The sequence below is a fragment of the Pituophis catenifer genome, unplaced genomic scaffold (genome assembly GCF_029215685.1).
Source record: "Pituophis catenifer annectens isolate HBS135680 unplaced genomic scaffold, rPitCat1.0.hap2 SCAF_8, whole genome shotgun sequence".
Classification (NCBI taxonomy): domain Eukaryota; kingdom Metazoa; phylum Chordata; class Lepidosauria; order Squamata; family Colubridae; genus Pituophis; species Pituophis catenifer.
The window spans coordinates 59,554,581-59,581,678 of NW_027256888.1; the positions used below are offsets into that span (position 1 = coordinate 59,554,581).

General features: G+C 40.5%; 1 protein-coding gene across 1 annotated transcript in view; it reads left to right on the top strand.

Annotated features, from left to right (window-relative positions):
* Nucleotides 1-14,255: 14,255 nt before the first annotated feature.
* COL25A1 (collagen type XXV alpha 1 chain) overlaps nt 14,256-27,098 on the top strand; it is a 293,688-nt gene continuing 280,845 nt past the window's right edge. The window contains exons 1-2 of the mRNA XM_070949158.1: nt 14,256-14,582; nt 16,448-16,517. Of these exons, the coding sequence (XP_070805259.1) occupies nt 14,256-14,582; nt 16,448-16,517 (397 nt within the window). The remainder of the gene's footprint in view (nt 14,583-16,447; nt 16,518-27,098) is intronic.

Genomic DNA, 27,098 nt, shown 5'->3' on the forward strand with positions numbered 1-27,098 from the left:
TTTAAGTGTTGCCAGAGGCAAGATCTCAGGCTTATAGGCAAATTTGGCCCCTTGTTGGTCAGTGAACAATAATATTCTTGTACCTTCTCTTCAGTAAGTTTTTGACATTGGTAAAACTCTGCAAATCTAAGGTCTGACTATATCACCAGTACCTTCTGTTTTCTCGCATTAACATCCACAGGAAAGCAGTTGGGTAACTGCTTTCAGATGATCACGCGAAGCCATTGCAAAGGACGGGGATTTCTGCAGCAATCCCAAATGTCATTTCTCTGAACATTTGCAGATGCGTGCAAAAGCTTAGGGTTGCATATGGCAGCAGTTAGAGATGATTGGAGAGCATCAGGCAGGTCATGAACATGCAAATTAATTTCAAAAGCTACCCACTGGGCACATGAACAGAACTTTCAATCAGCTATGGTTAAGAATCCAAATGTTCTGGTACCATAAAGAATAAGCCAGCGCCATCTTGTAGCTTGAACTGTACACAGCCTACAGTCGCAAATGCACGTGGCACTTTAGTAAGGAAAGAAATCAAATTCTTGTGCTAAAGGACTGACATTCTAAAACAGGGGTCCCCAACCTTGGCAACTTTAAGACTTGTGGACTTCAATTCCCAGAATTCTGGAAGTTGAAGTCCACAAGTCTTAAAGTTGCCAAGGTTGGGGACCCCTGTTCTAAAACACAGTTTAGCAAGGACTGTTCTGTTTCAGAAATTCATGTTTTATTTATAATTTTACCAGTGTGTTTTCATACTTGATTAGGGTGAGGGTACATGACTTCATGAAGCAAAAGCCTGCCCTTGATCTTTGAGAGGCATACCAAAAGCTATTCCAAATTGCGTTTCACGGATAATAACAAAAATAGAAATTTCTTCCTCTCAGGGGGCACCCATCAACAAGGCATGGTTCTTAGATGCAATGAGATGGCAATTTTTAAAAGAAGGAATCAGGAGTACGTCCTCCTTATGGTAATGTGTTGGGGCAGTTAGATGTTCTTGGGACAAGGCAGTCCTGTGAGTAACCTGGTCCTATGTCATGTGTGACTTAAAGGTTACACCGGCACAGTTGGAAGCCTATTGGGAGCCAGAGTAATGAACCGTGTCCATAATTACCTGCATCATTGCATTCTTGGCCAATTGAAGCTTCTGGATGGTCTTCAAGGATAGTCCTATGGAAAGTGTGTGGCAGTAGTCCAATTTGGAAGTGATTCAAGCATGAGCGACTATGAGCAAGGCTTCAGTTCAGGAGGGGCATAACTGGTGTCCAAGCCATAGTTATACAAAGACCCCCAGGTGCAACAACTAACTGTTCTTCAAGAGAGAGCTGAGTCCAGCAGAACATACACAGACACACACAATTGTGCACCAAGTCTGAAAAGAGCAATGCTATGAGAGGTACGTAAGGACGCATTGGTACTTAAAGGTAAATGCTAGGGAATTCTGAAGTAGCATTCAAAATACTGAAAATCCTTTGCACTTTTGAAAATAGAGAGCATTCTGCCTAATAAAGAGAGGGCATGTTACTTGACTTAGACTGAGCCAAGTAATATATGTGTCAAAATAATGATTTTGTTTGCTGAGTTTATTTTACAACAGGGTTTTTGTCATCCAAAAATGGAAAAAATGGATGGAAAGCCAGTTTGGTGTAGTGCTTAAGGTACCGTGTTTCTCCGAAAATAAGACCCTGTCTTATATTTTTTTGAACCCTGAAATAAGCACTTGGCCTTATTTTCGGGGAGGTCTTATTATTTTGGGGCATGTGGAGCAAGACGGGGCTCCTCTTGCTGTCTTACCTGATTTCCAGCTCTGTCTTCCTAACCCTAACCAGTGGAAATGGTGGGGACCAGCTGTGCATGCATTTTACTATTTTCAGGGAGGGCTTATTTTAGCACATGCGCTCAAAAGTCTGATTGGGCTTATTATCCGGGGAGGTCTTATTTTCAGGGAAACAGGGTAGCAAGTTAGAAACTGGAAGGCTGGGAGTTCTAATGCTGCCTTAGGCACAAAGCTAGCTGGGCCAGTGACTTTGGGCCAGTCACTTTGTTTCAGCCCGAGGAAGGAGACAATGGCAAACCACTTCTGAGAAACCTTGCCAAAAATCTGCAGGGACTTGTCATTCCATGTCATTTGTCATGAAAGAAAACAAATAACAGAAATAGTTGATTTCTGGGACTTTAGAATTAAAGCTGGAACATATTACCATTTTCTCTGTATTTTTTTTTCTTTTTGAACAATATATTGGTTTTTTTTTTTAAATGCTCAGTCCCATCATTGTAAACTGGTTGCTAGGGTAGCATTTTACGCAGATGGCATGCATTTATGCTTTGTACTTAAGCTTTAAGAGAAAGCAAAACTTCTATCTTACAACCATCAGTTAGAAATGATTTCTTTTCATACAGCATTTGCATTTTAAAGAGCCAAGGCAGAGGAAAAGGTTTTGACAAACAAATATATTAGTAAGTATATATTATAGCTGATAATAAAGGGATTTTTTTTTAGCCTTTCAGTTAGTGTTGGTTCCTGGAAACAGCCTGGGCTGGTCCTTGCAGTTTTCTTGGCCAGATGTTTTGGAAGTGGTTTGCCATTGGCTTCTTCCTAAGATTGGGAGAATGGCTGGTCCAAAATTATGGCATTCTCTTTGTGCCTAAGACAGGACTAAATCTCATGGTCTCCTGGCTTCTAGCATGGTGCTTTAACAACTGGGCTGAATTGGCTCTATATGTAGCTACAGCAGTGGTGGGTTTCAAAATTTTTTACTACCGGTTCTGTGGGTGTGGCTTGGTGGGTGTGGCAGGGGAAGGAAACTGTAAAATCTCCATTCCCTCCCCACTCCAGGGGAAGATTCCTGCAAAATCCCCATTTCCTCCCGATCAGCTGGGACTTGGGAGGCAGAGAATAGATGGGGGTGGGGCCAGTCAGAATTTTTACTACCGGTTCTCCAGAACTGGTCAGAAGCTGCTGCAACCCACCTCTGAGCTACAGGTAGTCTTCAACTTACAACAGTTCACTTAGTGACCATTCAAAGTTACACCGCACTGTTTTTTTCACAATTGCAACCTTTGCAATATCCCCGTGATCATGCAATCAAAATTCTGATGCTTGGCAACTGGTTCATACTTATGACCGTTGCTGTGTCCCAAGGTGGTCACGTGATCCCCTTTTGCGATCTTCTGACAAGCAAACTCAGTGGGAAAGTCAGATTCACTTAACAACTGTGTTACTAACTTAATAACTGCAGTGGTTCATAAAGTCATAAAATGGGGCAAAATTCACTTAACAAATTTCTCGCTTAACCACAGAAATGTTGGGGTCAATTGTGGTCCCAACAGTTCATTTACAACAGTTCATTTAGTGACTATTTGAAGTTACAACGGAACTGAAAAAAGTGAATTATGACCATTGTTCACGTTTATGACCGTGGCACCATCCCCATGGCCATGTGATCAAAATTTGGATGCTAGGCAACTGATTCATACTGATGATGGTTGCAGTGTCCCAAGGTCATGTGATCAGCTTTTGTGACCTTCTAATACGCAAAGTCAATGGGGAAGTCAGGTTCACTTAACAACTGTGTTACTAGCTTAACAACCATGAAGAAAGGTCATAAAACAAAATTCACTTAACACTAATTTTGTGCTCTATTGTAGTCGTATGTTGAGGACTACTTGTACCCTGCTGTTGACTTCACTCTTCATTTTGCTGTGTTAATTTCTTTTGCTAAGCTGCCTGATGCTTAGCAGGGAAGAATGGGAAAGAGGGAAATCCCAGAGACAAGAGATGTGATAATCTAGGAATTCCCACAGATAGGAAGCTACCAGGGTGGGCTTCAAAAATTTTAGCAAGGGGTTCTCTGCCCGGTTGCTGGGTGGGTGTGGCCATGGTAGGCGTGGCCTAGTTGGCCTCCTGCACCACAGTGGGGGGGGGCATTTTTGCCCTACCCAGGCTTCGGAGGCTTTCCTCGAGGCTCCGGGATGGCAAAAATGGCTGTTCTGTCCCCATCTCCACACACACACAAACACAGCCAGCCGAGGGTTAAGAAAGCACTGGGCATGCACACAGGTTGTTATCTAAAACTTGGCAGCTATACGAGCATCGACTGCCAAAGGCTTTACTTCATCAGATAAACAGAAAATACATACAAATTGCAAATAGTCCAGTTCCAAACAAGAAACTTTCGGCAGCTTTAAGCGTTGTTCAAGTGACTAGCCAGAGTTAGTTTTTGTCCGTCACAGAGTCTTAAATGGCCACCACACTCTCTTATATAGTCTCTGGGGTGTGGTCCAGTGACTCAGCCTAATCCCTGGCACGCCTCCTCAACTGCTGCAACCGTTTATCACGCCTTCGTTGGCGTGAATCCAGGAACGACAGATCGCCTCCATCGCTCTCATCGGAGACACCTGGCTCCTGGCTAATCTCCTCTTCCTTGGCTGGCACTTGAGGCAGAGCCAGAGGGGAGGGGCCTGGAGAGGGACGCCTGGCCGACTCCTCTTCTTCATGTTCGGAGCCTTCTTCCTCCGATGAGATAGGCTCGGAGGGCGGGGCCACAACAATGGCCTCCCCAGTTTCTGGCCTTCTGAAACTTCCAGTAGGGCCATTTTTCGCCCTCCCAGAACCTACGCACCAGTGGTGGATTCCAACCGGTGTTACCACCAGTTCTCATTGTGCACATGCTTTGCACGCGATCACGGCATAGCTGGCTGGAGAATTCTGGGAGTTGAAGTCCACAAGTCTTAAAGCTGCCAAGTTTGAAGGCCTCTGCTTTATATGAAGACCAAACTCCCTAAAGTAGCCTGTAATGCTGGGAAAGGACCGGAAAGAGACTAGAAAGAGAAGAGGATGAACAGAAAGTTGGATAGATTCAGATATAGTAGCCATAAGTGCACTGTTGGAATTGCTGAAAGATCGTGTTAGGGACAATTCATCACAGAGAAAATCTAAGAATCAATGATGTCTTGTGGCACCTAATCTTTATCAAGAACAGTTTGTCTCCTTTCTACTTTGTTGCCTGAAGCTGAATAAAACCAGTGTCAAAATGAGACAGCTTGAATAACTTCTTCCACTGTGGTCTTTGCCCGATCCCCCGCTTGCTGTTGTCCTACTTATGATGTACATTTATTTGGATTTTTTTTTAACCTATCATATTTATATGGCTACCCCATCTCACAAAAATGAGCCTCTTTTTTACTTCTAACGAATTGTCATTAAGGGAACAAAAAAACAGATTCAAATTCTACCACCCACAATTAGAGTAGTTCTGAGATGAGAAATTACCAGGAAATGTTCAGGCTGGATGTTTAAAAGTCAAACTCAGCTCAAAGGAGATTTTGTATATATATTTTTTTTATGCATAAGGCATACATAAATCTTGCTCAACATCCTTTTTTCCCTCCAAAAGAAGGAGCAGGAGCCAAAGAAAGATGTGTTATTTTTAAACTTACAGGTTAATTTATTTATCTACAGAAGCACTTCCACATTGTTCTTGCACACTTTTTTTTTTGAAAAAAAAATGGTATAAATAAACAAAATTGGTATTAACATGCTACAAATAGAAGTCTGTTAGAAACTTCTATTTTTGTGCTTATCTTCTCGTTTCCTGTCAAAATGATGTTAACCTGTTATATTTTGTTTCTCTTTATAGTCTTGCTGTAATAAATCTAGTTGCTGACTTACCCAATGCTGTCAACAAGAATAGCTGCAATGTGCCCAGGGTAGACAAATGGATATTACAGCGTTAGCTGCAGTATTTAACCCCAGTGTCAAAAGATATTACCAAATACTGGGTCATTATAGCTGAACTGTGGTGACCGCCAAATGTCTTTATAATGATGCATAGAGGAATTCCCACACTCCAAGATTCGGGAGTGGAGATTGCATGTATATAACCTCTGGAGGGCTCCATAAGCTACAACGGTGGTGGGACATGGATCCTGAACATTCTTTTAGATGACATCTGATCTCCATCAATTGTCTACGAAACATAATATACTCTGAGTCCTCTGCTGGTTATAGGACTGGCAAATGTCTATTTTAGCCCTTACCGTATCTTGATACATTTGCTCTCTGCCAGGTTCTCTGTATCTTGTGTATTCCCAGGCTTTATAGGTATTACTATAGATTGTATATTACGAGTGATTGCAACAAAGACTCACAGTTTTGAGAATATATTGTGCCCTCAAGACTGGTGGAAAGACATAAGTTTTTACTAAGTGTGGATTTTCCAGAATGATATCTCTCTAGTCCCATCTCCCAAATGCTCTCTGCAATCCTTCCTTACCTTGCCTGATGCTTATGGGGCTGGTGGGCAAATCTGCAAAGAAAGCACTGGGATATTGTTGCATATCACTTCTACTTTCTAATCTGCTTTATAAGGATTATTTGGGACCCAAATAAGGATGAAGCTGGAGAGTATTAGCTTGTTTTTCATGTACATGTAAAAAGTGAGGTGGGACAAGGTGCCTGACAGGCACCACAAGATCTATAATCATGCTCTAAACATGATTTATTAATTTTATAACACTAACATTTTCTTGCCCTTGTTAACAATAGTTAGCTGGCTATAATAATCTTACTTAGTATCCCACATTTTTTTCCAGGAATTACGTGATCACATCAACTCTATGAACAGGTAAATCTGTTAGATTTTGCAGTTTGCTAAACGCACGTATGGTGAAATAGCACATTTGCCATCTGACTATGCTACCCAGTATTGAGTGGGGAAGTAAGATGTCTTTGGGGATTATTGTTAATGAATAAATAAATCACATTCCATCCCCATAGTTCCATATCTGGAAAATTCTAATTTGGATCAGGATCAGCTACTGCAATATTTCAGTGGACAATTGCTGATATAAACACTCCTTCCTTCCTTCTCTCCTTTCATTTCAGCAGTTTAAAACACTGCTTTGGTTAACCAAAAGATAATGTGTGGCTTGCTGAAATGGTACATTTTTTTGTTTATTTTCCCAATTTGTACCCAGGCAATTTTGTCAAAGCCAGCTTGCAGTGGTTAAAACTGGACATATGGGGATGTGAAAGGAAAGCAGAAAACACTTTAATTCCAAACCCCCTTGTTCTGTTTCAAACATATTTAGGAAATATTTTGCCCTTATTGTAATATTATATTTCATAAACCAACTCTCTCCACTGGGTTTACCAATAGCAATAGCAACAGCACTTAGACTTATATACCGCTTTACAGTGCTTTACAGCCTTCTCTAAGTGGTTTGCAGAGTCAACATATTGCCCCCCAACAATCTAGGTCCTCATTTTACCCACCTCCGAAGGATGGAAGGCTGAGTCAACCTTGAGCCTGGTGAGACTTGAACTGCCAAATTGCAGGCACCCGGCAATCAGCAGAAGTAGCCTGCAGTACTGCACTCTAACCACTGCACCACCGTAGCTCATTGCGGCACCACCATGGCTAAAAGCAGCAGCAATGGCATTTTCTGTGGCAAAGATCATATAGCAGGGCTGCCCACAGGGAAACAAAGTCAGAAAAGTCAAGATGGCAGTCACAGCCATGTGATTAATGCACAAAAGGTGAAGCTTTGATCACGTGGTTGTGACCATACAATATGTTGATCTTTTGGGTCCCTCCCTGTGATATTCATGTATGTGACCTTTGTCTTCAGACTTTGTCAGTTTAACTCCAACTTTCCAAAGGTTCATGAAGAGACACAGTAGAGAAGGTTGAGGGGACAAAGACCATGTAAAGTGCTCTGAAAAAGTAGAAAAGCAGGCAAGATAAAAACGGAGTATTCATATTCATTTTTTTTGCATAGCTGAGAAAGGAATGCAGGTGTAGTTTCTCACTGACTGACCACTTGTTCTGTCCACACTACACATTAGTCTGTGTGCAGCTCAACATGCAGCTAAACCTACCTATCCTCCAATAAAACAGACCATGTGCGTAGATCTGAATGCTTTATTGAAAGAACAGGATATGGTGAAATCAGGGAAAATAGGGATACATACAATGAGAACCAAATACAAGATAGACAGCATTACGTTACTGCTGAACATAACAATTAATAAATACAAGCAATTTAAATCTCACTAGCGATGCTCTGTGTGTGGGATGTGGGTTTGTCCTTGGATGACCATGTGCCACAGATTAAGATGGGATCTTCTTTGTGCTTCTGCCTTCTCCAAATGCTAAAGGAAATGGAGTCTGGCTTCCCAGTGTGCACTTGGTTTGACAGTGCAGGCTGATGAGTAAACGGTTTGGATCAACTTTAAACAATATACTTGGTATTTGTCTCTCCGGCCACTAGATGGGGCTAGAGAGCAACAACAGTATATAAAAGTTATATGCTGGGGCATCACACCACTCACACAGCAAACTGTGCAAAGTTATGATGGGGCTAACTTGTGGCTATTGCAGCATCCCTACGGTCACATGATCAAAATTTGGGTACTCGCTAACTAGCATGCACTTATGATGGTCGCAGCATCCTGTGGTCACATGATCACTATTTGTGACCTTCACAGCCAGCTTCCAACAGGGAAAATCAATGGGAACTCAGCAGGAAATCACAAGTCATGACCGTGTGAGATCACCCTCAATGACTCTCGGTGACTTGCTTCCCAATTGCAGCCAGAGCTGATGTTGTAAATCAGCACAGTCACGTGATGCTTCACTTTACGACCATATGACTCTGCAGTGGAGTCACTGGTTCCAATTGCAGTCAGTAAGTTAGGACCACCTCACTTAGGAATTTGGGGGTAACAAATTCCTACATCTTTTTAAAATTAGCGGTGTTATTGCAGACACATCTACTCAGCCAGCAAGGACTACAGTATCCGGTATCTAGATTATAGGAAAAAGATACAGAAAACTCATTGCTGCTTTCCAGTGGTCATTTGCAAATGAAATAGCTACTGTATGTTTATTTTGTGTTTATAAATTTATATCCGGTTGTTGTTCATTCTGATATTGAAAGCTACATCTTGGACATACTACCATCTCTGGTGGCTATGCCGAAGGGCAAAACAATACTGGCAACAAATTAAAACAATGATTGAAGAAATTACGAAACAAAAACTTGAAATGAGACCGGAAACCTTTTTATTGGGAATCATCACAGCAAATTATACCAAAGAAATAAAATATCTAATCATTCATATCCTTACAGCAGCACGTATACTCTTTGCCCAACATTGGAAATCTGAACAGTTACCTACAGAAGACAAAATAATAGCTAAAATTACAGAATGTGCAGAATTAGATAAGCTTACAAAAGAAATACAAGAGAAGGATGATACGGATTATTATTTAGTATGGCAAAAATGGTACGGCTGGCTGGAGGCAAAAATAGGAATACAAAGATAGTTTATGACTAATCAATAGAAATATATAGAAGTAAATAAGGAATCAATTATATATATATATATATAACCGTGTAAATAGATGATTATAGACATTAATATAAATACAAAATTGGAAAATACTCCACCGTTATAGTAACTTCTAAGAGTCAGTCATTGGACTGAATTGATGTTTGTTAGTTTTGTATGTTATTTTATGTATTTATGTTGGTTTTGTTTTTTCTTTTTATTATTAATAAAAATTATAAAAAAAAAAAAAAAAAGAAAGCTACATCTTGCACCAACTGCAATTTCTGGACAGTTTTCAAGACTACCATGTACTTTCATACAGTACAGTAGCCCTTGACCTAGGATCATAATTGAGCCCAGAATTATAGTCATAATTCATTGCATTTGTAAATTGAGATATCCAATGACTAGATCCGATTTTTGACATTTTTTGCTGCGGTTGTTAAATGAACATGGCAGTCATTAAACATACACTATGATTAGCACAGTGGTTAGAATGCAGGATTGTAGGCTAATTCTTCTCACTACCAACTGCCAGCAGTTTGGCAGTTCGAGCCTCACCGGCTCAAAGTTATCCCCTCCTTCCAAAGTCGGTAAAATGAGGACCCAGATTGTTGGGGGCAACATGCTGACTCTGTAAACTGCTTAGAGAAGGCTGTAAAGCACTGTGAAGCGATTATGTAAGTCTAAGTGCTATTGCTATTATTAATTTTCCCAAATGTGGATTTTTTCCTGCAAAGTAGAAACGAATGCCAGAAAGTGGCCAAAAACATTGCAAAACAGGGTCATGTGACGGTGGGATAAATAGCTGTAAAGGGGAGCCGGTTGCAAAAGTGGCTAAAATTTGATTACGTGACCAGAGGCTTTGTGTGTTGCCATCATAACTTTGAAAATGGGCCATAAGCAACTTTTGGATGGGGGTCCAGCCAGTGGTGAAATCCTCCCCAGTTTGTCACCGGTTTGCTGCCTGCGCATTCGTGGTGTGTGCTTTGAGCATGTTTTGCACGCACATGTGCAGTCTTCACCAAATGCATGCTGCAGGCACAGGCGCAGTCAGTGGCAAATGCATGTTGCATGTGCATAGTGCGCCAAATGCTGCATGCGCATGTACATGCACAGTGCACCAAATGCTGCATGTGCAGTGTGCACCAAACGCGCACTTCACGCAGAAAAAGGAGGCTTGGGAAGGTAAGTAGAACAGCGGGGGGGGGAACAGCTGTGCTGTGCGATTTAGATTTGCTAGAATTTAAATCGCACGGCACAACTGATCATCAGAAATACCAGTTCAGACGAACTGGTAGGGTTTTTTTTTTACTACCTGTTCGCCTGAACCGGTGCGAACTGGTAGCATTTCACCCCTGGTCCAGCCTAACTTTGAATGGTCGCTTAGTGACTGGTTTTAAGTTGAGGGCTACTTGTAAACTAGCAGTTGAACATTGAGAAGCACTCCCAAAGAGTGAACTGAAGTTTTGTGGGGAGTAGGAGCATGACCCCAGCCAGAACAGACTTATTCAGTTCCAGAATCTACCCTTTTTCCTTACAAAGAGCACCTGCCTGTGGTGTGGAATTTCTTTCAGTTGATTTTTCTTCATCCAGCCCATTATTAAGCTAAGGCAGCTTATTTTTTCCACCTTTGGAATGTCATGGAATAATACAGCTAATTCATGTGGGTTTTTATATTGTTGGCATCTACCCTTTAAACCCCCCTCTCCAATTTCCTGTAGACGCTAAACAGCATGGGAGACAAGACGTATCTGGAACATTATAGATCAGCAGCATAGGTGTTGGAGCAATAGTCCTTTAGTCCTGTCTTCTGGTCTATTCCTACTGGAACTATTGCAAGTTCCCAAAGACCAATCCTTCTATCACCACCAGATGGATTTGTAACTGTCTGACCAACCGCACTCAACGTGTAGTCTTCAATGGAACTGCATCTACATGGAGGGAAGTATGCAGTGGAGAACCCCAATGCTCTGTTTTAAACCCAGGAGCCTTCAACATCTTCATCAATGACTTGGACAAGGTGATAGATGGGGAACTCATCAAATTTGCAGATGACACCAAGGTAGCAGGAAAAGCCAACACTCCAGAAGATAGGCTTAAGATACAGAAGGATCTTCACAGACTTGAACATTGGGCGCTATCTAACAAAATGAAATTCAATGGTGCAAAAAGTAAGATTCTATATTTAGGCAAGAAAACTAAAATGCACAGGTACAGTATATGTGGTACCTTGCTCAATAGTAGTAACTGTGAGAGGGATCCTGGAGTCCTAGTGGACAATCATTTAGATATGAGCCAGCAGTGTGCAGCAGCTGCCAAAAAAGCCAACACAGTTCTAGGCTGCATAAACAGAGAGATAGAATCAAGATCATGTGAAGTGTTAATACTACTTTATGATGCCTTAGTAAGGCCACACTTGGAATACTGTATTCAGTTTTGGTCGCCACGATGTAAAAAAGATGTTAAGACTCTAGAAAGGGTTCAGAGAAGAGCAACAAAGATGATTAGGGAACTGGAGGCTAAAACATATGAAGAACGGTTGCAGGAACTGGGTATGTCTAGTCTGATGAAAAGAAGGACCAGGGGAGACATGATAGCAGTGTTCCAATATCTCAGGGGCTGCCACAAAGAAGAGGGAGTCAAGCTATTCTCCAAAACACCTGAGGGCAGGACAAGAAGCAATGGGTGGAAACTAATCAAGGAGCGAAGCAATTTAGAACTAAGGAGAAATTTCCTGACAGTTAGAACAATTTATCAGTGGAACAACTTGCCTCCAGAAGTTGTAAATGCTCCAACACTGGAAGTTTTAAAGAAGATATTGGACAACCATTTTTCTGAAGTGGTGTAGGGTTTACTGCCTAAGCAGGGGGTTAGACTAGAAGACCTACAAAGTCCCTTCCAACTCTGTTATTCTATTCTATTCTAAATGGTCCAGAAAGTGACATGGTTGATGGCATCAAAAACCACCCAGAGGTCCAAGGGAAGTAGCAGGGATTCGCACACTTCGATGATAGATCACCTATCAAGGCACAAAAGATAGTCCCAAAACCATCTTCTTACATATGTGCAGTACATATACTCTTGTCCCATATCTATCCTATATCCATATCTATATATTTATATCTGTCTCTATATCATCTATGGATCACCTATCAATCATCTACCATCTACCCCTATCATCTATCATCTGTCTCCTATGTCTTATCTATCCCTATCCCTATCCTTATCATCTATATTTTACTCCTCCTACATACAAGTTCCTGCCTCCTTTAAGCATGCAGGGACGCATCCCTTAATCAAGGAGAATTTTTTTGGGGGGGTCTCTCTTTGCTAGAAAAGTATATCCCAGCCTGGTCTGTTTAATCCTCCAGGAAAGGCAGGGGATGAGAAACAAGAGGCAAGCGCGGCAAGCGGTACCTCTCCGTATACCCCTGCCTACTACAACCATCCGGACTTTTACCGAGCCAAAACTACGCGACTGCAGCTTAGCCCGCCTTGCGTGCCATAAGATGGTTCTCTGTGTCAGAGGGGCTCCAAAAACGCCGAACGACAGGAATCACCATGGGGAAAGTTATCAATGATACGCAAAGACAGCCGCTGAGCTCAATGAGAGACAGCCACGATAAGCGATCCTACGGCAGAGGTCTCCAGCCTTGGCAACTTTAAGCCTGGAGGACTTCAACTCCCAGAATTCTTTGCTGGCTGGGGAATTCTGGGAATTGAAGTCCGCCAGGCTTAAAGTTGCCAAGGTTGGAGAGCCCTGTTTTACGGGACAACCGTTTTCCCTTGCTCGTAAATCTGATCGCGACGTGAAGTCTCTCTCGCCTTGCCGTTCAAGCCCCGGTGCGCCAGGACGTCCGTCCTCTTTGCTTCCTTAGGAAAAAGCCACCGGAGTCCTCCTTAGCAGAGCTCGGAGACCTGCCCCCGCCCCCCCGCCACACTTCGCAGGCACCTCTTTCTTGTAGTAACACCGGCGGCTCGATCCCGCCGAGTCCAGGCAGGAGAAGAGAGGAGAGGAGAGGAGCGTGGCGCAGCGACAGACCGGCGCTGGTTGGGCAGGGGATACTGTTTAGGCGCAGCTTTGCATAGATGATACTTAAAAGCCGAATCTCCAGCCTTCCCGGGTCAGGAGCACTGAGGGAAGGGGGAAGGGGGGCCCCGCCCCTTCGGTCTAGGTGAATAAATTATGCTAATGAGACTCCCGAGGTTCTGGCAGGCGCTTGAAGGCGGCGTTCAGCCCAGAGAACCAAGCGGGAGGCTTCGGAGACGTTTTTGCTGCTGCTGCTGCTGCTGCTTTCCTGACAGCCGCTACTAGAGGCGCCTACGCAGGCAGGCAGGCAGGCAGGCAGGCAAGGGGGCTGCAAACGGGCTCCGGGCGAAGGGGGGACGCTTCTGCTCTCGACTTGGATTTAAAGGGGGTGGATGCTGAAGTAACTCCGAAGTTGTCCGGCTTGGCGGGCAGGCAGGCAGGCAAGCGCCAAAGGAAACCCGAGGAGCAACAAGTCCGTCGGCGCCGTCGGGGAAAGAGCCTGGAAAAAAGCAGCACCTGACGGAGGTTTGCCAGGCGCCTCTGGCCGGCAGATGCCATAAAAGGCAAGCGGCTGGAGGAGGGTGAAAGGCTGCCCTGCTTCTCGAAGAGGGGGGGTGGTGGTCCCCGCGACCCTCTTTGGAGGGCAGTTTGAGAGCCACCTCGGAAATCCAAGGGAGCCCGTCCTGCCCGCCGCTTTTTTGGGGCATCGAAAGTGCCTTTTCTCGGCTTTTGGAGGGAGCCGTTTGAATTTTTTTGTCCCGCTCTTGTGGTTCCTGTTCTTTTTTTGTGTGTGTGTGTGGCGGGGATCTTCGGCCAAAGCAGCCGCCCACTGAGAAGGAGGAGGAGGAGGAAAGGGGGTATTTCTGTGCTGCCTCTTCCCAGCCAAGCATGGTGGGGAAAAGAAACCCCGATGCCAAGGGGGAAGCCCTTGGCTGCTTTGGCGGACAGGGCTTCTGCTCCGTCAGGTCTGCTCCGCCCTTCAACTCGCTGCTGGCTGCCTGCCTTCTCTCGGTGGGCTCCATCGCTTCCTGTGTCTATCTGGGGATGAAGACCAACGACCTTCAGGCCAGGGTCTTTGCCATTGAGGCAGCGCAAGGGGACATGGGCGCTGCTGCTGCTGCTGCTGTTGCTGGCTCCTACCGGTCGCTACCCAGCTATTCTTTGGATCAGCTGAATTCCCTGATGCAGGAAAAAGTGGAGCAACTTCTGGCTCAGGTGAGGTGGCCCTGAAAATGGAGGATGGGCTTGGCCGTCCCAAGGAAAAGAGGCTGTTTAGCCAGCCAGTCAGCTCAGAGGTACCTGGGCATTTGTGAAATGGATTGGCCGTCTAGAGGGGACCTCTAGGAAAAGAACGGGCACACGGGTAGTCTTTCAGACATCCGTGAGCTCTACCCTAGCCTAGTTGTGGAGGGATGAGAGAAGCTGCAGCTCAGCAACATCTGGAGGTCCACACAATGTTAACTCTTGCCCTTCTGCCTTGGTCTTTAACCAAGTGAGAGATGGTGTGCCTCTTGGTGGTGGTGGGAGCTGGTATGATGGGGGAAAGTAGAAGAGCAAAATGCTTTTGTTAGGAATTGTCTGATTGAAGAGATAAGGCAGTAATCAAATTTATTCACTTTGTAATAGTATGCACTGCATTTACTTCTCCCCTTTTCTGCACCAAGACAGTATGTATAATACCCCGGTATCTTCCTATGTGGCATTCAGTATTAAGTGAGAAAACCGTGGCTGTCCCCATGTGACCCATTGAGGTCACGGCTAACTGAGGGTTGAAACCTGTGTTTTCCAAATCCTAAACCAGCACTCTAACTGCTACCCTACACTGGTTTTATCTATATTAACTAATTTGAGGACAATGCAAGTTAGAATGCGCTTCAATCTTCTTTTGAATGCCAGAACAGGTTCTTCTCTCTGTTAGCATTGCTCTTTTTTGTAGAATAACAGTTCTAACAAAGAGTATCCTATGCTCATATGGGCTTTTCCTTAAGTTATCATTACCATCTACACCCACCCAGCCCCACAAAAATTTAGAAGAAAAAGAGGGCCATGAATCTATAAACAAGTGTGCTGCCTGGAGTTTGGACATGGGAATTGTGCTCAGTTGAATAAACTAAATAAACAAGTGGTAGCTATCAGTTGCCTGAACAAAATTCTTTAAAACAAGGGTTATTATAGTGCTCAGTGGACTGCTATGAACTAGAGGCAATATGGGGCATTTGTTGCATTCCAGGAATAGCTTGAAAAAAGAGACAGCGGTAACATTAGCGGGGCTCCGTGTTACATGTTACAGAATGATATTCTTCCAACCGCATTATGTTTTCTTATGCTGTGTAGGAGATGACCAGGCTGATCCCTCCCTCGAGCTTATCTCTTACAGGAGGGTTACTTGGTTAGCATTATGGTTGACGAGAGTGCCACACAGACATGTGTTTGTAAAGTAGATATTTAAGTTTCAATGGGCAGCCAGGACCAGTCCAGGAGACTGGTTGGCAGCTGCAATTAGAATTCAGTGTGCAGGAGCTATTTCTATAAATGTGGAAGCAGTTGACCTGCATATACAAAATATTCATTGCTTTTAATCTCTAATTTTCAGATATTTGCCTGAACAAAATTCTCTGTATCTGCATAGATATTATGGGGAAAGATAAGCTATTATTTTCATACGTAAGAGACAGTGCAAGGGGACATGGGTGATGCTTATTTTTTTTTTTTAATTTATGTGTGATATTTAAATCAGGGACAGCAATAGGTGTGACTCCAGAAGTTGTTAAACTCTATTGCTCATCATATCCTCTGCCAGGATAGCCAATCATTACGGATGAGAGAGTGGGACTTTAAGAACATCTGGAAATATATGCTTGATTCACTTCTGATTTAAGCTGTGGCTACGATTAACAGTGCCAAGTGATCAATTGATTAACATACAGAAACTAGAAATGATGAAAGTTAAATGGGATAATAAATATCAGTTTATTGTATGTTTGCTCCTTATAAATACTGTAGAACATTTGACACTAGTTCTCTCATTCAGCTTTTGCTGCAAAGGAATGTTTTTCAGATATTATTTTTCTTCCCTATAGAAGACGTATGAACATATGGCAAAAATCAGAACAGTAAGAGAAGCTTCTTCAGAATGCAACTGCCCACCAGGTAAATGAAAAGAGCCTCTAAAAATATTCTAAAACAATTTGACACTACTTTTATGTACTATGTATAGATGTATGTTCAGTATTGCCAGATATTGAACAATGTGTTCTCATTGTTCCTTTGATTATTTTATCGGTGAAAGACTCAGGAATAAAATACTGTACAGACAAGTTAATATAATCAAAAGATTAGGGAAAATATTAATTATGCTAGGTAATTTCTTACCTCCTGATCCATTCCTGGAAAGGAAGTTCCTTTAATTCAGTGAGTTATTTCTGGGTGGGCATGGATAAGATTGCACAATAATAGTTAAGGAGAATCATAAACAAAATACAGCAAAACAAATATTATTGTCTGTAATGTGTGTTAAGGCCTTGAACCTGTATGATCTTAATTTGTTCAACGTGAGTTTAAACTTTCTTGTCTAAAGCGTAATAAATTTTATGGGACTCATTCCCTAGGAAATCCTGTTTAAGGTTACAATCAGTCATTTTAATACTTCCTTATCAGAGAGGAAGCCCTATTGAATTCAATGGTTTCTTTTTTAGTAGAAATATATCTGATTGCACTGTGTGACTACAATCCCTTGGGTTTCTGTCTTGTCATAAGCCAGTGAGATGTTTTTAACATAGGAAAGGATATAAAAATGACTTAAATAAATAAAGAATTATGGAACCCAGTGGGATGCAGTTTTAAGTAAATAAGCATTAGATGAAGGTTATAAAGCTAAAATCCTTTTCACATTTATTTAGCATTAAATCATATTGAATTGGGATTTGCTTTAAGTAGATAAATGTTCATAGGCTCATGCTGTTTATTCATCTATTTTAAAGCACTTAGAAGCTTATTACTAAATAAATGTATTTAAGAATGTTCAGTGAATGAACACACAGTAAATGAAGCATTCCAGAAATGTTTACATTTCAGGGGTAGATTCATATATTCTATTACTACACGGTAGACATCATTATCTGTGACTTGCCTTTTTGAAAAAAAGAGAAAGTCAAATGTACAAGTTAAAACTAAACAAAACTTTAGTTAATAATTATTTTTCAATTTGCATTGTAGAATACGTGCATTTGTGTTGCATTTGTGTTGCATTTGCATACTATGTGTGTGCGTGCGTGTATTTTTGAATTAGCAATTATTAAATGTTTGAGTCTTCAAAAATGAGATCAATAATTGTGCGAATTTATTATTTCCCTTTTTTTTAAAAAAAAAAAGTTGCAGTACAGTACTGTTTATGTGTATATGTTTTTAACTATATTCAGAAATTAGAGTCTAACTAGTGCTATTTTTGTCGGGTTCCGTGAAGTTAGAGTGGCAAATAAGCTATTACAGTGACTTATTTATGGTGTACTCTCTGCCAGGATGATGCTCATACAAAAAAGTGGATCCTATGAACTATTTCACCATCAAGACTTAAAGAGAAGTATTGACCTTTTCAGGGATATATTAGGAATAAAATTAAATTGGTAGTTAGGTCATTAAAGCAGCCTATATTTCATTCATACAAACATTATGGAATAAGTCTAAGGTTCTGCATGTATATAGCTTCTTTGCTGCAGATGAGTAGAATAATGTAAGGATATTGGAATCAGAGACAGAAAGTGTGCCTGAAACCAGGGCTTAGAGCAGTGTTTTTCACACTTGGAAATTCTAGCTGAGGAATTATGGGAAGTGAAGTCCATTACAGCTTAAAGTTGCCAAGATTGAGAAACATTGGCCAAGAGCATGTCCAACCTACCATTATTGTATGATGGTCCATGGAAGAATGTGAAGGTGCTTTGGAGAGTAAAATAACCTGAAAACCATTTCACTTATTACTCCAGTAATCAGTTATCTGTATCTGGAAACAAGTTTGCAGCTTGTAGAAGTTCCTCATACCATGACTGCTGAAAATTGATAGTAATTTAGTGGAAAATACTTGAAAACTACAGATTATGTTAAAATAGCACAAATCAAGAAAAATCTCCCAAACCCAGCCTTGCCCATGTGTAATGTGGCTCCATCTACTTTGTAGTTCTTAGCCCTTCCCCCAAGAAATGTTAATTATAATTCTTAGACACCAAAAGGGGCATATTGTAGAGAAGCAACTCATTTGCTTTTGAGCATATTGCCAAAAGAAATCTGCAAGCAATTATGGTTTCTTAATGAGCATATATGTATGCTATATATATATCTGAGGATGTGTTTTTGAAATGTATGCGTTATTTATGTGCTTTTAAAATATCTTGAAATGTATCCAAATATATTAATCACAGATTTTTTTTGTGATATATAGTAGTGCTCATATTTGAATTTTGAAAGGTATTAATATCCAACTAAAATTATGCTAAGGTATTAATATACTGTAGATATTAATCTCCAACTAAAAAATGCTAAATAAAATATGTTTGATAATCATTTGATAAATCCTATAGATCAAAAATAAAGAGTAAAGAGGGTGATTCTTTTTATTGGCTCAATTAATATTCAAAATGCTGCTAAGTGTAAAATTTGAATATATGTTTGTCAATTGCCGAGCCTTTATTTTGAATTGTTTGAATTGGTGTTTTAATTTAATTTTGCATGCTCTGAAAAATGAAAAAAAAATAGTATGTATTTTAATTATTTCTATACAATAGAAGGGATGTTCTGATTGGGATGTAGATATGTATGCATATTACTGTGTATATACAGTAATGTATGTTCTGGATGAGGTGAATTTAATTAGAATATCCTGCTTCCTTTATAAATGCTATGATCTCATATGTGGACTTGATATATGGCATGATGAATATCTTGATCCTTGCAAATCTGTTCTACTTTTATTTTAATATAATTTCAATGTTTATCCTTTTTTTCATCTCTACCCAGACCCCAGCCTATGAGTTAAACAAACAAGTGATCAGTAATGAGACTAATATTAAAGTACCATTCCCCTCCTTAAATTGACACTATCCCACCACAGCTTCAAGATAAGTAAAATTCATAATATTTTGCTACCTGTTATTTTGGACTGAAGTGTGATCAGAGGTTTTTCTTTTTCTTTCTTTTTCTTTTGAGGGATGTTGATATCATGCCCCTTTCCTTCTGGTCACTAGGTAGCTTCTTCCTCAACATTTTCTACATTGGCACTTAGTTTCTTAAATTCCTTTCATATCTCTCATCTTGACTCCCTGTTTTGATACCAAGATTTTAACAGTAACAGAGTTGGAAGGGACCTTGGAGGTCATCTAGTCCAACCCCCTGCTCACACAGGAGACCTGTACTAAGGGATTGGAACCGCCGACCTACCGACCTTTCTGATTGACAAGCTCAGTGTCTTAGCCACTGAGCCATCTAGTCAGTCTCTTTTCTCTAGGCTTTTGATCAAGAAAGGAGAACAGGCCACAGAACTTCAGAAAGTAAGAGAAGAGAGGCTTTATTAATCTAATTCTGCTTTACACTGGTCTGAAATGACCAAATTTACATGATTTTATCTGAGGAAGATGAGGGGGCTTTTTGACAATACAATGAAACATATGTCTAACTTTAAATGCTGTAGATTATTGTTCTCTATGCACTGTCAGAAAATTACCAGGATACCGAACCTGGCTTTGTTAGTTTATTTATTTGTAGTTTCTGTATATATTTGTCAAAATCAGTCACTCCTCTTCCCACTTGAAATACAATAACAATCAATCAATCTGAGTTTCAGTTCTTCTGCCCTACAAGATTTAAACAAACATGGGTGGGTCTGTGTTTTCTGGGACTATTTTTGCCATGATGTACTGTATGCCAGTGTTCCTTTACTTCACTTTATTTTAATGGGAGTGTTATCTAAGTATGATTCGAGAGGGAGGGCAGAGAAATCAACTTGAAGCAGTGCTTTCCAAATTTTGATAATTACCCAAAATTGGGTAAAAGTGGTTTTCTTTGGGTAGCCACATACAAACCCATTACCCAATCACAATAGGGACATTAAATTGACTTAAAGTGTTTTATCAGCATTGGATAAAAAAGACTTTCTAATAAGTTGTTTTGAGTAATGAAGGAAAAAGTGTGGGAAGCACTGCCCTAGAGAATCCAAGCCAGACTCCTACAATCAGACCCACCTAATTTTTCCTCAAACACCCTTATCTGTGGTTGTTTTAATCACATCTCACATAATGAATTGCACACACACAAACTATTAGAAATTGTTGTGTTAGCTGAAGAATAGCAATAGCACTTAGACTTATATGCTGCTTTACGGTGCTTTACAGCCCTCTCTAAGCGGTTTACAGAGTCAGCATATTGCCCCCAACAATCTGAGTCCTCATTTTACCCACCTCAGAAGGATGGAAGACTGAGTCAACCTTGAGCGTGGTGAGATTTGAACTGCCAAATTGCAGGCAGCCGGCAGTCAGCAGAAGTAGCCTGCAGTACTGCACTCTAACCACTGTGCCACCATGGCTCAGAATGGATGGATATCACTTTAATTTGGAGGTGGGAAAGTCTAACTCAGACAGAGCTCTTTGTTATACCTGATGCTTTTCTTGGTCATCACAAGCATTCCATATCTTGTGACAAATACCTGAGCATCCTCTGCTGTGTTTATTTAGGGAATTTCATGCTGTATGAAATTTTCTGTTAACGTTATTTTTGAAAAATGTACTTACAGAGACTGGTTAGTTAAATTTATCTGAACACAACTTTGATTCAAATTCAGTAGCCAAGGAAAATGTTCAGGTAAATAGACATAGAATTGTAGGAACTCTGAATGCAATGGAGGTCTGTTGTCAGTGGTGGGATTCAGACAGTTCGCACCACTTTGGGAGAACCGGCTGTTAACTGTCTGAGTAGTTTGGCAAACTGGTTGTTGGAAGAAATCATTAGAGCAGAGAACCGGTTGTTAAATTACTTGAATCCCATCAATGTCTGTTATCTATGTGTAATGTGTGGATTGTTTTTTAAATTATATTTTATGCCTTCACTGTGGTTGTGTACTTTAAAATTATATCTACCAGTACTCTAGGTTTATTAAAATAAGAGTTCCTGTAGCATTTTGCTCTTGTCTTTTATATAAGTATTCTGTAATTCACCTATCATGTAATTTCTAACTTTCTGCTACTTTGCTATTTGATAGGGATTTCCCCCCCATATTCTGTTTGACAACAACAGTCTCTTTATCTTGTAAGTCTACTTGAAGCTCTGAAAATACCTGATAAAATATAATCATTGTCTCATGGTGTTCCATGACAAGATAGGGAAAATCTGTGGCTAGATAACTTTACTGTTTTTATTTTTTTAAAATAAGACTTGAATCCAGAACTACAACAGAGTCATATCTTTCTGGTTTGCTTGTTGTTATCCATGTGAATCTTTTTATTAGCCTGAGTAAATAGTTTGTTCAACCAAGATTACATATTTTGTTTCCATGACATACAAGGGAAAGGAATATTAAGATTACTTTTGTATTGAACTAAAATCACATGAAGAAAGAAGTCAGTTGAAAAAATACATAATCTTTGAATCCTTTGAATAGTTACCTGAATGTAAATACCAGATGCTTTGCAACATATTTATGACGGTTGCAGTAACCCAGGATCATGCGATCCCATTTTGCAGCCTTCTGACAAGCAAAGTCAATGGGGAAGCTAGATTCACTTAACAACCATCTTATTGACTTAACAACTGCCGTGATTCACTTAATATCTGTGACAAGAAAGGTCATAAAATGGGACAAAATTCACTTAACTGTCTCGTTTTGCAATAGAGATTTTGAACTAAATTATGGTTGTAAATCAAGGACTATCTGTATATGATTCTGTTGATGATAAGAACATCGTCTTTGTAACTTGCTAATTTATATTCATTTGGGGAATTTCTGATAGTACTGTCCATTATATTATTAAGTGCTGTGGTGTTCACAGTGCAAATTGTGATTGTTGGTAATTCACTTATTTGGACTGTTGCTGTTGTCCTTTCCCCTGTAAGATTATTAGCACAAATGTAATCATGTTGGTTCTAATGGATGTTATAGAATTAAGAGTTATCATTGGACTTCATACTTAGAAGTGTTCCTAGGGTTGCAACTGTTAGCTTTTAGACAAGCTCCCTTATTCACAGGTGAGATTTATAGTAAATTTGTGTATGATTGCAACACACACACACACACACACACACACACACACACACACACACACACAAACACACATATACTGAATCCATAACTATTCCAATCCAAGCAAAAGCTGTCAGAGAAATGTCTTTATTTCTGATATGTCGATGTTAAGTACAAAATCTTTAGATTTAAAGAAGGCAAAATAATTTCTCAGTTTGCTCATAATTTAGGAAGATACTACTTGAATTAAGATTATGGGTCATAATCTTATATTCTATATATATATTTTCTCAGCAGAAAACCTCACTGACAAAAAGGAAAGCAGGATTAGGTCTTAATGCCACAATTGGATGCATTATCGTTTTACTAGCATTTACTCTGTACAAAATTTACTTAGGATCGTATTCTCAGCCTTAAATGAATTCATCTTAAAAACAAAATAGAAACATAATTTAAGGTAGGATAATATAAAAAAATGTGAAAACACGTACTAATTAATACCAGTGTATTAATCCTGCTGAAATAAAGGTCTTAGATTCAACTCTCTCTTTTAAATGAAATTATTACATTCTAAGAACTATGGATTTTCTGGTGATACTGAACCTATTAACTGAACACTTCCCGATTTCTGTTCAAATAGTTATGCAAATAGCTCATCTTGCATTTAATGAAATAATTATTCCTTTATATAGACCAGAAGGCTGGGGTAGAAAATGTGCAGACTTCCAGGAGGAACATTATGGTTTCTTGAGGTTCACAGACAATTTCAGAAGAAGATTTAAACCCTCAAATACAGAGTGAGTCATCCTGTGACCACATAGTAGCTTTACAGACAGCTTTTATAGACTGTCAAGAGTGGAATGTTATACAGTTATTCAAAGTTTCTGTAACTTTTCAAAATATTCATTTTAGAGTCAAGGATAATATACTAGGTTCTTTAGAATGCTGCTGTTCAAAAAACGATTTGTATAACCACTATAGCATTTAAAAAAAAATTGTCATAAACTTTAATTCTATATTTACAATAATTTCTGATTTTGGGACTAAAAGGAATGGTGACAGCACATGTATATTCATTTGTAGAATGCCGTTCATAGAGAGCGAAAGGGGAAATGAACGGAAGTGTAAATATAGAATAAAAGATGGAAGGGGAGGTTTAAAGGTAACTGGAGCTCTAGAGTTTAAAGTCCAATATGTTTGATTCCAAACATTCTAAACCAGTGATGGCTAACCTTTTCTGAACTGAGTGCCCAAAGTGGGCGAACCCCCAAAATGCAATGTGTGTGCGGTCCCCTGCACGCGCCCCGCCCTGCACATGCACCCCGCATGCCCCCAGAATCCCCGCACATCTGCACGCAGCATCCCCGGACGCCCCCTGCGCATGTGTGGCAGAGGCCCAAAGACCAGCTGGCCGGCAGGATGTGTGCTTGCATGCACAGCAGAGCTACCTGGGGCAATGGCTTGTGTGCTATCAGAGAGGGCGCTGCGTGCCACCTCTGGCACATGTGCCATAGGTTCACCATCATGGTTCTAAACCATGGTTTATTTTTACCATGGCTTTTTAAACAAGCCAGGATTCATATTACACTAATATTACACATTTTCCAATTACATTACAATGAACTCATTGTAAACTTTGCAGTAGTTGGATTCATTAAATGCTCTAAGCATAAGCCTAACCAATCGGATAAAATATGTCGGTCCTTTAAGTCCTTGATGACTCAGGGCTTGGGTATCTCCCAGATGGTGTGTTCCAAGTAAACATTTGGTGAAATTGGGAAGAGGGGTTTTCTGTGAGTTTCAATTTCTAGAAAATGTCATCTTCAGTGATCCTGGAAGTGAGATCACTCTTCCTGATGCCCCTGTTTGGGACAGCTGGTACCATGGTGAAGGGCTGTTGCTCATTTTTAATGATCATACAGTCATGGCCGTAAATGTTGGCACCCCTGAAATTTTTCCAGAAAATGAAGTATTTCTCACAGAAAAGTATTGCAGTAACACATGTTTTGCTATACACATGTTTATTCCCTTTGTGTGGAACAAAATCAAAAAAGGGAGGAAAAAAAGCAAATTGGACATAATGTCACACAAAACTCCAAAAATGGGCTGGACAAAATCATTGGCACCCTTTCAAAATTGTGGATAAATAAGATTGTTTCAAGCATGTGATGCTCCTTTAAACTCACCTGGGGCAAGTAACAGGTGTGAGAAATATAAAACTCACACCTGAAAGCAGATAAAAAGGAGAGAAGTTCACTTAGTCTTTGCATTGTGTGTCTGTGTCTGCCACACTAAGCATGGACAACAGAAAGAGGAGAAGAGAACTGTCTGAGAACTTGAGAACCAAAATTGTGGAAAAATATCACCAATCTCAAGGTTACAAGTGCATCTCCAGAGATCTAGATTTGCCTTTGTCTACAGTGCGCAACATTATCAAGAAGTTTGCAACCCATGGCACTGTAGCTAATCTCCCTGGGCGTGGACGGAAGAGAAAAATTGATGAAAGGTGCCAACGCACAATAGTCCGGATGATGGATAAACAGTCCCAAACAAATTCCAAAGCAATTCAAGCTGTCCTGCAGGCTCAGGGAGCATCAGTGTCAGCGCGAACTATCCGTCGACATTTAAATGAAATGAAACGCTATGGCAGGAGACCCAGGAGGACCCCACTGCTGACACAGAGACATAAAAAAACAAGACAACAGTTTGCCAGCATGTACTTGAGTAAGCCAAAATCCTTCTGGGCAAACGTCTTGTGGACAGATGGGACCAAGATAGAGCTTTTTGGTAAAGCACATCATTCTACTGTTTACCGCAAACGGAATGAGGCCTACAAAGAAAAGAACACAGTACCTACAGTGAAATATGGTGGAGGTTCACTGATGTTTTGGGGTTGTTTTGCTGCCTCTGGCACTGGGTGCCTTGAATGTGTGCAAGGCATTATGACATCTGAGGATTACCAACGGATTTTGGGTCGCACTGTAGAGCCCAGTGTCAGAAAGCTGGGTTTGCGTCAGAGATCTTGGATCTTCCAGCAGGACAATGACCCCAAACATACGTCAAAAAGCACCCAGAAATGGATGGCAACAAAGCACTAGAGAGTTCTGAAGTGGCCAGCAATGAGTCCAGATCTCAATCCCGTTGAACACCTGTGGAGAGATCTTAAACTTGCTGTTGGGAAAAGGTGTCCTTCCAATAAGAGAGACCTGAAGCAGTTTGCAAAAAAGAGTGGTCCAAAATTCTGGGTGAGAGGGGTAAGAAGCTTATTGATGGTTATCGGAAGCCACTGATTTCAGTTATTTATTCCAAAGGGTGTGCAACCAAATATTAAGTAAAGGGTGCCAATGATTTAGTCCAGCCCATTTTTGGAGTTTTGTGTGACATTATGTCCAATTTGCTTTTTTCCTCCCTTTTTGGTTTTGTTCCAATACACACAAAGGGAATAAACATGTGTATAGCAAAACATGTGTTACTGCAATACTTTTCTGTGAGAAATACTTCATTTTCTGGAAAAATTTCAGGGGTGCCAACATTGACGGCCATGATTTATAATCCTTAACCCAATGGTAACATTGAAGACTATATAAGCCACTCAGAGTAGATCTGATTTCAATAAGACAAAGTAAATAAAAATAAATAAATACATGGCTTAGCATGGAGTGGAAACTCAACCATCAAATATAAGTGTCAGAAACTGTCAGTTGATCATGGAAGAAAAAACATCATAAATGCCTAATGCTTGATAGTGAGGTTGTAGTACTAAGACTATGATAGTTTGGGGAAATAATTATTGCAAGTTTTTTATATTGGAAACTGAATCCTGGATTGATTTCTGAATAATACTTGACTTGCTGCCTGGATAGATGCTTCACAAACTGATGTGAACTGATATCAATTAAAAATGGAAGTATCCTGGGTGGAAATCATATGCTTCTCTCTGAATTGGTTAAAAGAAAGTCTGGTTGGTGAACTCAGTTCTGGCAGCCCTTTTTAAATACATACACAAAACTGATTGTGTTCCCAGTGTAGGACTTGGCTATTATTGTCCCTGTTCACAGAAAGGGAGGGAGCCTAACCCAACCAAACAGAAACTGTATGCTACCCTTATTAACTTAAAGCCAGCCTTTGGCATAATCCTTACAGATAGAGTGAACTCAGACTATAAACTCAGACTTTCAATCTTGACAGAACATCTACTTCTGCAAATCGAAACATTTTATACCAAAAACATATTGTCTAATAAAATGAAAATTTAAAATGACCATGGAAAACTTGGAAGACTGTATATAAGAATTATACTAAAGACAAAACAGGTATGGCATATAATTGGGAGGAACTGAAGAGGCCCCAGGAATGATAAATTATATAGAAAAGTGAGCTAAATGAGAAATGGAAGAGGAAACTGTTATAAAAGAACACAGTAGTAGCTAAATGAGAAAAGGAAAGAGATGGTCAGGAAACCTGAAGATGAAGAGCTAAAAGAATGGAGTGGAGCCAGTAGATATTTTTGGAGA